This window comes from Rattus rattus, chromosome 2 (assembly GCF_011064425.1).
Source record: "Rattus rattus isolate New Zealand chromosome 2, Rrattus_CSIRO_v1, whole genome shotgun sequence".
NCBI lineage: Eukaryota > Metazoa > Chordata > Mammalia > Rodentia > Muridae > Rattus > Rattus rattus.
The window spans coordinates 62,792,710-62,806,383 of record NC_046155.1 but is presented as its reverse complement, the minus strand read 5'-3'; the positions used below and the strand labels follow the sequence as shown (position 1 = coordinate 62,806,383).

The following is a 13,674-nucleotide window of genomic DNA, read 5'->3' as shown; positions in this document are numbered from 1 at the left end:
ACCATTTACTTAAGAGACCAAGCACCTGCAAACCCTTCCCAGAGACGCCTTCCCACATACTCTCGCTGGTCTCAGCTTCCTGGGAACCACACCAGCTCCCTGGGGATCTGGCACTGTGTTGTCCGTTTTTTTGCAGAAGGAGTTCAAGCTGTCTTGGGTTTGTTGCAAATATCCCCATCATGCCCTTGGGTGGCCTCATGTACTGGCTTCTCCTGCCATCTGTGTGGCCAAAGGGAGTGATGGGCCATAGGAAACCCAGTACCAATCAGAGCACTCAGTTGACCAATGTGGGTGAACCCACTTCCTACCCTCCCTCTAGAGAGCAGGACCCCATTTTGGCTACATTGAGGTCACAGCCAGCACTGCAGTGGGATCACGTAGAGAGAAGAGTCTCCCTATCCTTGTAGCCATGGATACACTACCTTTCATAAAGCTCCTGTTCACACATGTTGGCTCTTTAAACTGGAGAAAGTCTTTTTCCTGATTTTGAGAACTCACCAGCAACATTTCTGGATGAGCTTTGTTCCTAAAAGGAGATGCAGCCTGTCAGTTCTTCTTTTTTTCCCCCATCATTTCTTTTAATGTGCAGTTTGTGTCCTGCTTAAAAATCCTTTACCTACCCTGAGGTCACGCAAACACTCTTGTGCTGTCGTCAGACACCATACTGCTTTGTTCTGTGGGCCATGTGACGTCTGCTTTTGTAGAGCACACCCCGAACACCCCTTCCTGAAGACAGTTCCCAGGAATCTCTCTGTGGTTCCCAGACAATGTAGATAACTGAGAATTAGGGGCAGGGGCAAGGGAGTGACAAAAAGCAGGAGGAATCCGTGTGGTAACCAGCAAGCAGGCTCCAGCACAGTTCAAATCTCAATCTGGGAAGGGTATTCCCAACACAGGAGCCAGGACACATGGTTTCATGTGTCCACACTGATTCTGCTGCAGGGCAGATGGGTACCAGAGAGGCTATGTGGTGGCACGTGGTACCTGGAAACTGCCACCAACATCTAGGAGAGACAGTGGCGTAGATGACATAGTTAGTGGGACTCCCTAGGTTCAATGGTAGGGAAGATGCACTGAAACCTCTCAGCCCAGACTCACAGGAGTGCTGCTCACCAGATGTGGAGATGGGTGTGAATGTAAATAAAGGCAGCCTGCCCTCTGGACTGGAAAGCTAAATGGTGGGAGAGGAGGGAGGGGCAGCCTTGGCCTAGGAGCCCCAGTCTTCACCCTGCAGTGACACAAGGCACATGGTTAGCACTCACTCACAGAAAGGGGGTGATGTCTGTGGGCACCAGTATGCATGTGCACAGGAACCCTGGGCTGTGTGCTATGGTGTCCTGGGCCGCCTCACTCTCTGTGGTTCAGTACATACAGTAGTGCCTGCTATGAGTGAGGGGCCATCCAGCTAGGTAGAACATCCCATCTGGGCTGGGTCTGGCATACTTCAGATATACGCTCTCCTCCCACAAAGGCCTGCTGGTCTAGCCCAGCATGATTAGGAGACAGAAGCCCAGGTTCAGCTGAGTGAGAAAACCCATGGTCTTGGACTTGGAAGACCCCATCACCAATCCCTACATGGGTATCCGGGGCCTAATGACCTCAAAGACAGGGCTGCCTTCACTCACACCAGATGCTCAGGCAGCCACTCAGGCGGTGTCTCATGCTGTCTCATGCTTGCACAGAGGCTCTCCTGTCCAGCTTCCCAGAGGTGAATATCGATGAATGACCGAATGAGAACCTAGCCTCAGAACCTAGCTGCTTTCATATGGTCTTATTTTTACCAGCCCAGCCGTTCTGCTTCCCTGATCGAGCACACTGTCCTTTCAGCACCACGGCGTGCACCACTGAACAGGAATTGAGCCGGAAAGGGTTTCTTTTATCTTGGTCTGCCCATGGCTTGCCTGGGATTTGAGGTCTGGGTTAATTAGATATCCGTCTGAGTTTCCAGCTAACTTCAACGAATGGCTGGCTTATTAGAAGTTTTAAACTTTAGACAACGAGCAAATACTGCTTCTTTGGAAATCTGTTTTTGAATTGAGCTGTTCCCCTCAATGATGTCCTGTTACAAACAGTGCTAGTTATAATACTTACAGCACCCAGGTCCCTCCTTCCCCGTGTAGGGTCAGCCTCGTGGAGAGCTCACACCTGCTTGGGCAGCTCCAGTAAAAGACTCAGGATACAGGTAGCATCCATGTCTAAAAGGGTTCTTGCTGCCATAATTAGGACACGCACAAATCACACTGCCCTTTAGGGAAGGTGGGAGGGCCAACACTAGCCCAACAACGTCCAGGGACTGTGGCAGGCTAGATATGGTGGATGTTGCCTTCTGCTTGTCCAGCAGCCCCTACCCTACCCTGAAAGCCTCACCCTGCAGCAAGATGCACAGGAAGCATGTGTGGCCTAGACATGCATGGCTGTGCTGTGTACAGCTTTTGGCTATACTTTAGAGCCAAGTCTACCTCCTACTTATTCTAAAAAGGAATCTCGTCCACCATACCCTTAGCGGCAGGTGTGGATAGGTCAGGATGATTCTCTGCTTTGCCCATTGTACTGCAGGAAGCACGATCTGCAGGTCTTTCAACCCTGCCCAGTGATGCCCAATACCATGGACGGTGTGTACAGCAAGGGGTGGGGGTTTTTTGCTGGGCCACCCTGGCTGGCAGTGCAGGGAACACACATTACCTGAGGCCTCTAGAAGGGACCTATCATTGGAACCAGCCCAGGGTGAGCCAGTTGGATTTGGGTGGCCTAAGGCTGGGTTTTGTGCAGCATGGGTACCCAGCTCTCATCCAGAATGTCTGCTTTTGCTTCTGGTCCCAGAGCCCAAGATGCTGGCTGGTGGGGCTACCATCACAGGGATTTTATCCCCTAATGCCCCTCTGCCTGTTTCTATGGTAACTGCAGATCTTGTACCCTGCCTGTGCGTGTGATTGTGTTCTGTTCTCCTTGTAGATGGAGGAGATAAGATTTAAAGACAGAGCAGTCTTCGTGCTGGAAAGAGAGTTAGGGGTTCAAGCCGGGCATGCCCAGAGACTGCAGCTCCAGAAAGAGGCTCTAGATGAGCAGCTTTCCCAGGCCAAAGAGGCTGAGCGGCACCCAGGCAGCCCCAGACGGGAACTTCCTTATGCAAGCGGTGCAGGAGACGCCTCAGACCACTCAGGAAGCCCTGTAAGCACCCCCAGGTCTTGTCTCAGCCAGAGGCGAGTCCCTGAAACATAGAGCCATGTAGCTGTATGACCCCACGCAGCAGTTCCATGGGTAGTCCAGAACCTATATCCAGCCAGACCCTCCTGTCCCAGACTCTGTACAGCCAGCCCTTGTTTACTTGGCTCTGGGCAGAAGGGCTGATACACTGTTCTCCTTCATTATCTGCCCGGCAGAAGCAATGATCTTGTTGCTTCCTGGTTCCATGTTGCTAAAGGTCACTTGCCAGTCATACCCTGCCCTTGGTTGGTGGGGAGGACCCAGTCCAAGCATGAGCTGCTTCCCTTCCCTTCCATCCTCCTGTGCACGGGCTCCAGCTCTCCTTCATCCATGTCTCTGGCTCGGCCCCTCTTATGGCCGTTGCTAGCACTAGCATCAGTCACTGCCCACCTGCTTTTCCTATGACCATGACACTTTCTGCTCCTTCTCAGGCTGCTAGTGACCTTGTGGGGATAGCCAGCAACTGCACAGCTGTGAGCACATGCATCTCATCACCACTCCTCATTCAGATTCTCTGTGGTGGTCTGCAGTACCCTGGGAGACCCTCAGTGTTACCCCTCTAAGTCTTTGGTCCCCAGCCTCTCCTGCACCTGTTGAATGAGGAATTTGACCCATGTCCGGTAACTTCCTGGACATCTTTTTCTATGATTCAGGGACAAAAGTTTGTGCTGATCCAGCCTTGGGCCATTGACTTTGGAGAATATCATTTATGAGCTTGTTACGAATGGCCTAACTGAGTTCGAACCAACCCCCTTGTTCTGGACAGACCACTGCACTAAATATGCATTGGAAAGTTTTCATGATTTTTTTTTAACCTTCCCATGGTTCCAAAAGTGAGTTTTAGAAACTCAATTTGAGGGAGCAGCTTTAGGAAGTCTATAAGGGATGTCTCTTCCTGTGCTCATCCTTTGAGAGCGACTTGCTGCTTGGCAGGGCAGGCCCGTCTGGAAGGCACAGCTGGGCAGTGGCCGAGAGGGAAGCATGTGGCTGGTCCTCACCCACACTCGGGCTCCCACACTTGCACACCCTCACCCGCCACATTTGCATATTGCGGACATCTTTGCTTTCCCATCTTGCTGTGTGATGTGCATGAGGTCCAGGCCAGGCCCCTCTGCCAGGAGGACCCCGCCAGCAGCCATTGGGAAGCAAAGGCAATCACAAGGCAGAAGTGTGTCGGTCTCCGGTTGGGTTGGGGTTTGCACAGCCTTGCATCTAGGAGCAGTTATTTGCAGTTGATTTTTGTTTTAGGAACAGCAGTTGGACGAAAAGGACGCCAGGCGCTTCCAACTTAAAATCGCGGAGTTAAGTGCCATCATCCGTAAGCTGGAAGACCGCAACGCCTTGCTGTCTGAAGAGAGGAATGAGCTGGTAAGTGACTGCTAAGGGGCTTCGTATTCCATAGGCTAGGACTGCAGCCTGGGGAGAGGTGAGGGTGTTCGTATCGGAATTCCTTATGAATATAGGGAGTGGTAGTGTCAAGGTAGGCCTTCCCTCAAGGCTTCTTGTCATGCACATTAAGCTTTACTAACAAACAGATGTGAGCCAGGGCGCACCTCACTTCCTAGTAAGCAGAGCATTGGTCCCACCCTGCCGGCCTTCGCCTTTCTGTCCATCTGCAGATGAGCTGAGTTACATCCCCTGAGATCCCTCTGGCTCACCTAGGTGTCACGTGGGCAGAGTTACCTGCTGGGAGCTCCACCTGCAGCTTGAGCCAAACTTTCTGTTTTGCACGCCACACCTACAAGTTGTACACCTACAGGCTCTGACTCTATGGACCTCACACCCACAGATCCTGCACCTTCAGATTCTGTAGCCACAGATCTACGTATTCTGCATCTACAGTTATGTATTAACAGGTTCCACACCTATAGGTTTTGTATGCGATCAGGAATCCAGCCATGGATCAAAAGTAACTTTTTGAGAAGTGCATCCATCCTGCACCATAATAAGCCACCTCTCTGTCTCTCTGTCTCTCTCTCTCTCTCTCTGTCTCTCTCTCTCTCTCTGTCTCTCTTTCGCTCTCTCTCTGTGATTTTGTTTCCTAAACAATATCTTCCATCGACTAACTATACTTACATTGTGAGCAGATTATTATAAACAGCTCTACAATGTATAGCACAGCAGGAGTGTGGTAGGTTCCATGCAAATGCCCCTTTATACAAGGAACTTGAGCACCTGCATATTGGGGTCCTCAGCCTAGCCACCTCCCAGACACAGAGCTCTGACCGGTCAGTTTGCTGTCTTTATATAAAGACCTGTCCATCCTGTCACTTAAAAGCTCACATTATGGGGTAAATATTGTTTCAGCTAAAGCGGCTGAGAGAAGCTGAAAGCCAGTACAAGCCATTGTTGGATAAGAACAAGCGCCTTACTCGGAAAAATGAAGACTTGTCTCACACCCTGCGGCGCATAGAGAGCAAGTTGAAATTTGTCACTCAGGAGAACATAGAAATGGTAAGCACCTGCTAGGTCTGCAGAAACAGCCTCCTGCGCAGAGCTAGGCAGCATCTCATCTCCTCTGTATTCCTCCAATGCCAGAGGCTTGGGCAAACAAGCTGATAGCCCAGAAAGTCCTATTACAAGGTAGCAAGAGGCCCTGAGTATAGAAAGACAGGACTTTCAGACCTGGCGTGAAGCACTAAGCCAGGGTCAGGGTAAACTCTTGCCTCTGCCACTAAGTCAGATGGCAGAGTGGTTAGTGATGTCCACCTGTTCCTTCTTGCCCTGAAAGTCCTAGAGCCCATGAGGTAAGTGAGACAGGTCGTTTGTCTGGACTATCTGGGAAGCTGTCTGGGGCTAATGTATAATCCAGATACAGGCCTTGGTTTCCCCTGTGATCTGCAGCAAGCCCAAGCTGAACAGTCCTTGCCCACACCAAGGAAACCTGAACTGTCATTCAGGGAGGTCCCAGTTCTTACCATCCAAGTCAGTCACTATACCCACCTTGCTTGGTGTTTCAGAGGCAGAGAGCAGGGATCATCCGGAGACCCAGCTCCTTAAATGACCTTGATCAAAGTCAAGATGAGAGAGAGATTGACTTCCTAAAGCTCCAGATTGTGGAGCAGCAGAACCTCATTGATGAGCTTTCTAAGGTGAGTGTACTACACTTCCCTGCTGCCCTGTGCCCTCTGGAGCCATGCCCTCTGCTCTCCTGTGCACCAACTGGAGCTGCCCTCCCCTGACAGCCTGTGTCCCTCTACAGCAGTACCCCTGCTCACACAGATCCTCTGCCTCCATGCCCTCTGCGCCCCACCCCTAGCCACCACATGCTGTCTATTGCCACACACCCCAATCTGCTACACCCCTTTTACTCTCTGCTGCTGTGCTCCCTGCCTCAGCTCTCTACAGTAGAAATGAGGCATGGGAGAGCAGGGATGCATTTGTGGGGGTCTCCTCAGCTGCCCCACCACAGTCACTACTTAAAATGACTTCTCTAAACGGCTCTCTGACCCTGAGTCTCCTGACACTGTGAACTCAGAGCCCAAGGCCAGCAAGCATTGCCCATGTTGGTGACAAGCCACCATAGCCAGCGATCTTAAGAACACGATATCTATGTTCTCCAAGTTTTGGAGGCCAAGGGCACAAGTCCAAAATCAAAGAGTGGGTGGCTGCACTCCATCCACATACTCTGGTAGAACCTTCCCCTGGTCCGCCCTTGCAGACTCCAGTGTTCCCTGCTGTGGGCCTATCTTTCCTCTCAATACCACCGTGGCTTCCTTCTTTTCTGTTGGAACTTCTGGTTCTTGTAGGGAACATTGCTGCTGGGCTTGGTCCATCCTAAACTAGAACAGTCAGTCTCATTACAGCATTTTCACTTACATATACCTTCCAGAACCCTATTTGGAAAGCAGGTTCCATTCACAGGTTTGATGGATAGAGACCTGGACACATTTTGTGGGGGTGCTACCACATCGGTGTTTCCATTTCTCTGTCCTTGTGTCAGCCCCCACATCCCAGCACGGGTTGGTACCCAGTGCTTCATAAAATCCTGTCTTGGAGCATCTTCTTCCTGTTGGAATCCTGGTTGAGTTCATGACAAGGCTGTTTCAAAAAGAGGTGCCTCTAGTCACTCCGTGTTCTTTGGAAAGCAGCAGCAGACAGTGGCATAGACTCTGTCTCTGGCCTGCCTTGTAGTGACCAAACCTGCCGCCCCCCCCCATTAAACTACACAGAAAACCCTCTCCCAACTCCCCAGACTATGGTGGTCTCACACAAGTGGCCCTCACTGTCCCTGCTGGGGACCTAAGTCCTTTTATCATTCAATCTCAACAATGATGTCTGATAAGAGAAATGGGAAAAGGTCGAATTCTGGGTTGATGGCAGTTTCTGAAAGGCCTCTTTCTCCTGCTCTGAGGGAGTAATGGGCCACCCACTGTAAACAAAGACCCCTGGTACTCTAGAAGGTTCAGGGAGTTCCCTCCCAGTAAAGAGGAAGGAGTTTTAGGGCCCAAACCTCCCTCTGGGGAGTGAGTGCATGGCCCTTAGGCCTCTACCAGCCACGCTACTCTGAGATTAGAGTTCTGAGATTCTGGCGGCCATTCTCTCTGGCCTCTGCACTGTCCACGGTGTGACGTGGTGTTTTCTCCCCCTAGACCCTGGAGACAGCAGGCTATGTGAAGAGTGTGTTGGTAAGCACTGACTGGCACCACCTTGCTTGCTGCATGCTTCCCTTGCCCCGTGTAGACCCACTCTGTGCCCCTTATAGTCTAGACAGCAGCAGTTGTAGCAGTCTTGCATGGGACTTCTCACAGTACTCCTTAGCCAAACTTGCAGTGGTGGCCTGGGTCACACTGGAACAACTGCTCTAGGCAACACAACACCAGCTCCAGTGGTTTTTCTGTTTACTCCTGAGAGGCCAGAACCAAGAGGCCACCTTTGCCACCCCAATCAGTTTCTCTCAAATGGCAGGAGCAGGCTACGTGGCCATAGCTGCTTCACCCTCGCTCGTGACAAAGAAAACACAAAGGCACAGAACAGCTTCCCAATAGTGAAGCAGGCATTGTCTCGGGAACTACCTCTCCATCAGCAAGAACACTTCTCATGGAGCAGAAGGGGCCTGGACCACCCATCCTCCTTGAATGTACAGTTTACCCCAAGCCCAGAGCTCACCCACCTGGGGTTTGCTGACCTCAGGCTGACAAACGATCGCTAGTGTGCATGATCTCCTTTAAAAGCCATCATGCCCCAGCCCACCGTCTACACGGCGTGGTGCAAGCCTAAACCTGTGCGCTTGCCAGACACCTGCTCAGCTGCTTAAACAGACCTCTCACTGGCTTTTGCAGGAGCGTGATAAGCTGTTGAGGTATCGGAAACAAAGAAAGAAAATGGCGAAGCTCCCCAAGGTAAAAGAAGTGGAGGGCTCGGGCATAAAATGAAAGCTTCTAAAGACCACGTAAGAGGAGTGAATCTCTTCCTTTGGGCATGGAAAGAGGGTTTTATTAAAAAGGGTCATTATGAAATAACCCACATAAGACACAGAGCATATCCTCTGTTTATCCTTTTAAATTTTGTCATCCAGGAGAGGACTGTTTATCTTCAGGGTATGGAGTGTAGCTGGGAACATCAAATTCAAGTGGCCTTGGAAGTGTGTTTCATGGGTTTTGTTCTGTTGTGTTTGTGGCTGTTTATTTTTATAATTTTCACTCTTTCTTTGGGACGTTCATACAATGTATTTATACAATGTATTTTGATCACATCAACCCCCTATCCCCGCCTCCCCAACTCCTTCCCAATCCCTCTCCTCATCCACGGACAGCACTGATAGATTCAGTAGGTTATACAGAGGCTCCGGCTGTCTTTACAGCTCAAACCCCAAGGTGATGTTAGGTTCAGTGTCAGAAATGCTGCTGATTCCAGTAAATTGTGAGAAAGAAACTAGGCCTCTAACTTGGGAGTAGAGGGGTGGGTCTCACACTTATGAAGACAGGCGGTGAGACTGTTTCCCTCAGTTGATCTTTAATGCGTTTCTAAGGCCAGTGGTCAGCGTGTGCCCCTGTGGTGTGTACAGCCAGCTGGGCTCAACAGTCAGGGCACTGGACACACCTGGGACCTATTCCACCAAGACAACCCCACCCCATTCTCAGGGTTCGAGAGGCATGAGGTCCAGGTCAGAAGGTAGGTCAAAGTCAAAAGGCCTGCAGGATCAGCCTGGGGCCAGGCAGCAGGTACCAGTGTGTGGTGGGAACTGGCCAGTGAAAAGTGGGAATACAAAGAGCTGGTGGGGCTTCAGCACAGAAGCTCTTGCAGTCCAGCAGGTGGGACAACAGGGGACGAAGCCAAGCAGGAGGTGGACTGTGCGAGGATGAAGGCCTTCAGAGAAGAGTGATGTGATAGACCAGGCCACCAGTATGGTTTCAGTTCAGTAATCAGAGACCAGAGGGGCTGAAATAAAATTACCTGTTCTCTGAACATTTCTATAAGAAAGTTTGGGGAAGACTTGGGTACAGGAAAAAGCCTGCCTCAGAGGGGTTGGGGAAAGGTTGGGGCTTAGGGGAATTGTTCTGAATGTGCAGGACTCTGTTAAGCAAGTGTCTAGTAGTCATTCAACCAGAAAGGTGAGATAGCGGGCAGCTACAGGAGGAAAGTGGGCAGCACTGCTATGTGGGAGGAAGATGTGTATCACCCAGGAAAGGACATGAAGAAAAGGGCTAGAAAAGTGGTCCTCGGGGGCACCCGGTGTTCCTAGATCCCAGGTACAAGCCTCTCTGAAAGGTTCTGGAAGAAGGACCAATAGAGAGACCAAGGTGACAAGGGCCAATCAGTGATGGAGAATCAGTTGAGGAAGGGAGAGAGCTTGAGTGTGGCTGAAAGAAGATGGGGGTCTTCTGGACTTTGTAACACTCCCAAAACCCAGACGAACAAAGCTTAGGATTTTGAAGGGAGAGCCTCTCAAACTTGCCAGCAGAGGACCCAGCTTCTCCAGTTTCTAGTCTGATCTGTCACAGAGAGTGGTTGAGGGTGAATGCACAGCAGACTGGAGCTCATTGTCCTCCCTCTGTGAGTTCAGCAGGCATGAGGGGCAGGAACCCACTTATCCAGGGACCAGGGGCTACTTCTCCATCCTCCCTCCATGATAACGAAGCTGGCTTATAAGGCCCAGACTTCTATCTGGGGCTGTGTGAGAAGGGCCCCAGTCCTTGAAGGACAGCAGCAAACAGATAAGGGGGTGAATGCATTGGAGCTGCCCAGTGGTGGGGAACCGCTTCTCAGCTGTGACTGCACACCTGGGCAACAGGAAGAGGAGACAGAAGGCGGCCTAGGGCTTCAGCCATGCCCAGCTGAGCTTGCACTAATGCATTGCATTTGGCCCAGAAGCCGGTTGTCGTGGAGACGTTCTTTGGATATGATGAAGAAGCTTCCCTGGAGTCCGATGGATCTTCCATTTCTTATCAAACTGACAGGACGGATCAGACCCCATGCACCCCCGAAGATGACCTAGAAGAGGTAATCTGGGTCTCCCATAGAGTTATTTGACTAGCCAGTCCTTAGGGATTGGTGACGCACAGTCAGATGGGGCAAGAGATAGGGTGGAGGTCTCATGTGAACCCTGCTCCCTTTGGGTCTTCTAGTCCACCCCGGCAGTCCTCCCATTTGCACAATGACAAACACCATTTACATTGCTTGGGTGTGTGGCTCCTGAGGGTTCCTCCTTACCTATAGTATCTGGTCTTGCTTCTTCTCTCCATCGAGTTTGAGACACTTATGAGGGGTATGGTGGGCTCCCTAGTCCCTTCAAAGGCTTCCTAGATATTTCTGAGCCTCCAAGCAAGAGGCCAGCACCATTTCAGGGCCCATCAGAGCGTCAATGTATTGAGAGGAGCCTTCAGGATATTAAGACAGTCAAGTGTCTTGTCTGGCTAGCCCTTTCCACCAGAATAATGGCCAAGTGACATCCAGCAACCACCTCAGCACCCAGGCACGGAAATGAAGATTCGTCTTTGCGGGGACTACTCCAGCCCCTATGGACAGGAAGTGGTGGTTCACAGCCTTGACCAGGCCTTGTGGCAAGGCTATGAATAGCCTTCCCTGAAATGCAGAAGTGTGTCCCAAAGACTTTGGACTTGCTTAGAAATCTAAGCTATCATAGCACTTCCATCAGCCTTGGGGAACTAGTGGGCAGGGAGGAAAGATGGATTCGGTCGCTCCTAGATATGGCCTGCTGTCCAAACTGACTCCACCGTGACATCAGAGCGGTTGCACCTGCTCTCTAGCTATGACCGTATGTGTCAGCACATCTAGAAGCACACATCCAGGGGTGGGTCTGCCGGTATGAGCCTGAAGTAGACAATCTTGGCTCAGGTCCTCCTCTCTCATAAAGAACACTCTGCGTCAGGGCAGATAGGTGTGGCAACGGAACCCCTGGTCACTGGCTCCCAACCAATGAGGCTCACCTTCATTATGGCTAATTCACCCCTCCCCAGGACCCAAGGGTTACCTTCCAGGAAAGCCTCCTTCTTAGTCACTCAGGATCCCAAGTCTTACTCCTCCCCACGGGCTGCAGAGTCCTCTTGGCACACTTCTTAGATTATTTCACTGTACCTCACAGGGCAGAGTAGAGCCTGGCTGTTTGGGGGTGCTACTGTGTGGGGCCCAGGTTAATGCTGTCTCTCTCTCTTTGCACATGTGGTGCCTGCATGGTGCCCGTGTGCTTCTCTAGGGTATGGCCAAGGAGGAGACCGAGCTGAGGTTCCGGCAACTGACCATGGAGTACCAGGCATTGCAGCGAGCCTACGCCTTGCTGCAGGAACAAGTTGGAGGGACCCTGGATGCAGAGCGAGAAGTTAAGGTTAAATGACTTCTACTCTGCGGCGTTCCAGCTCCCACTCAGCTCCTTCCCATTTGTTCCTAAGACCCTACAGGGACACTCCACTTGCCTAAACTTTTGAGCTAAGCTCCTTTATCCCCCAGTTACTGGGTCCTAGGTATTAGCACTGAAGCCATTAAAAGCCAGTGTTATAGAAACTGAGGCTGGGTCAGTGTAAGCTAGGGATGGGGCTGGCTGGCTGGTTGAAACACAGATGTGGATGAGGGTCCCTATCTCTAGCAAAGGCTGTAGCTGGTGTACACAGGGCCCAAGTCTTCTACGATGACACCAGCTTTACAGACTCTGAAAGCAGTTACGCTAAGGGCAGTGCTGAAGTACAGGTTTGTAAGCAGGAGCTGCAGGGCTCCCGCCTGCTCCTCTGGATATGTCCCATCAGTCAGCAGCATCCAGGCAACACTGACCAGCAGGACTGGGAGTGTGGGTGGGGCTCTCTGCTGGCTATTTGGAAGCAGTGAGGGCATCAAGCCTCAGGGACGGACACAAGAAAGTGACCCTTTTCACAGCTTTCCAGAGACAGCTGCTTTAGGAGCTGTGGCTGTTGCAGTAAGGAGAACAGGCCTCTTCCTGGGAAGAGGTGGGGCTCTTCTGATCAGGCAGCTGTGAGGTCTTGGCTCTGGTTGGCCACAATCTTCCTATTCACTCTGCAGGGAAAGAGGCAATTTGTTAACTTGGGGTTTTGGAAAAACAACACAACTACTTCTCGATGAGCTGAACCGAGGCGTAGTACTCTGCAGCCTGCATCTTTGAGTATGTCTGTCTGTCTGGGCTGTTAGAGAAAATTTGATGTATTCTTCCTCCTATCCTACAGACCCGTGAGCAGCTGCAAGCAGAAATACAGAGAGCACAGACACGGGTGGAGGACCTGGAAAAGGCTCTGGCTGAGCAGGGGCAGGTGAGTTCCCCTGGTTGCTTGTAGCTTTTATCTGTGCTAGGGAGTCCTGGGAAGGGCATGGCCCTCAGTGGTTCCCAAGTTTCCCATTCAAGAAGAATGGCGTGGGCAAGCACATACCTATGTAGGAAGTATTCACTGCATACGGCAAAGCTGAGCGGGTACAGTGCGTCTCACAGTTTCTAATATGTGGGATGAATTCCCTAGTAAACTGCATATGGAGCAGGAGTCTACCTATGCACGGAACAGGGCTTCTCCTTGGTCTGTCCACCGTTGTTCTGAGCCAGGGTCAGACCTTCAGGCCATATGTACTTTCACCATAGACATCTGTCTTAGTTAGGGTTTACTGCTGTGAGCAGACACCATGACCAAGGTAACTCTTATAAGGAACTACATGTAATTGGGGCTGGCTGACAGGTTCAGACGTTCAGTCCATTATCAAGGCAAGAGCATGGCAGCCTGCAGGCAGGCATGGTACAGGAGGAGCTGAGAGTTCTACATCTTTATCTGAAGGCTGCTAGTGGAAGACTGACTTCCAGGAAGCCAGGAGGAGGGTCTTAAAGCCCACACCCACAGTGCCATGCCTACTCCAACAAGGTTACATGTACTCTAACAGGATCACATCTAATAGGGCCACTCCTTGGGCTGAGCATATACAAACCATTACAACATCAGAGGGGAAATTCCAAGCTACTCCTAGCTTAGCCCCCGACCTGAGTTTCTAGGGACCCATCATTTCCCTGGAATCAAATGACCC

General features: G+C 51.2%; 1 protein-coding gene across 2 annotated transcripts in view; it reads left to right on the top strand.

Moving 5' to 3' along the window:
* Positions 1–13,674, top strand: part of Jakmip3 (Janus kinase and microtubule interacting protein 3) — a 106,586-nt gene that overhangs the window by 78,973 nt on the left and 13,939 nt on the right. Inside the window, exons 3-11 of one of the 2 annotated variants that reach the window (XM_032892364.1) lie at positions 2,953–3,168; positions 4,453–4,572; positions 5,512–5,658; positions 6,165–6,296; positions 7,797–7,832; positions 8,487–8,546; positions 10,519–10,647; positions 11,861–11,989; positions 12,837–12,920. In XM_032892364.1, coding sequence (XP_032748255.1) covers positions 2,953–3,168; positions 4,453–4,572; positions 5,512–5,658; positions 6,165–6,296; positions 7,797–7,832; positions 8,487–8,546; positions 10,519–10,647; positions 11,861–11,989; positions 12,837–12,920 — 1,053 coding nt within the window. The remainder of the gene's footprint in view (positions 1–2,952; positions 3,169–4,452; positions 4,573–5,511; positions 5,659–6,164; positions 6,297–7,796; positions 7,833–8,486; positions 8,547–10,518; positions 10,648–11,860; positions 11,990–12,836; positions 12,921–13,674) is intronic. The other variant, XR_004386832.1, reaches the window with a different exon arrangement.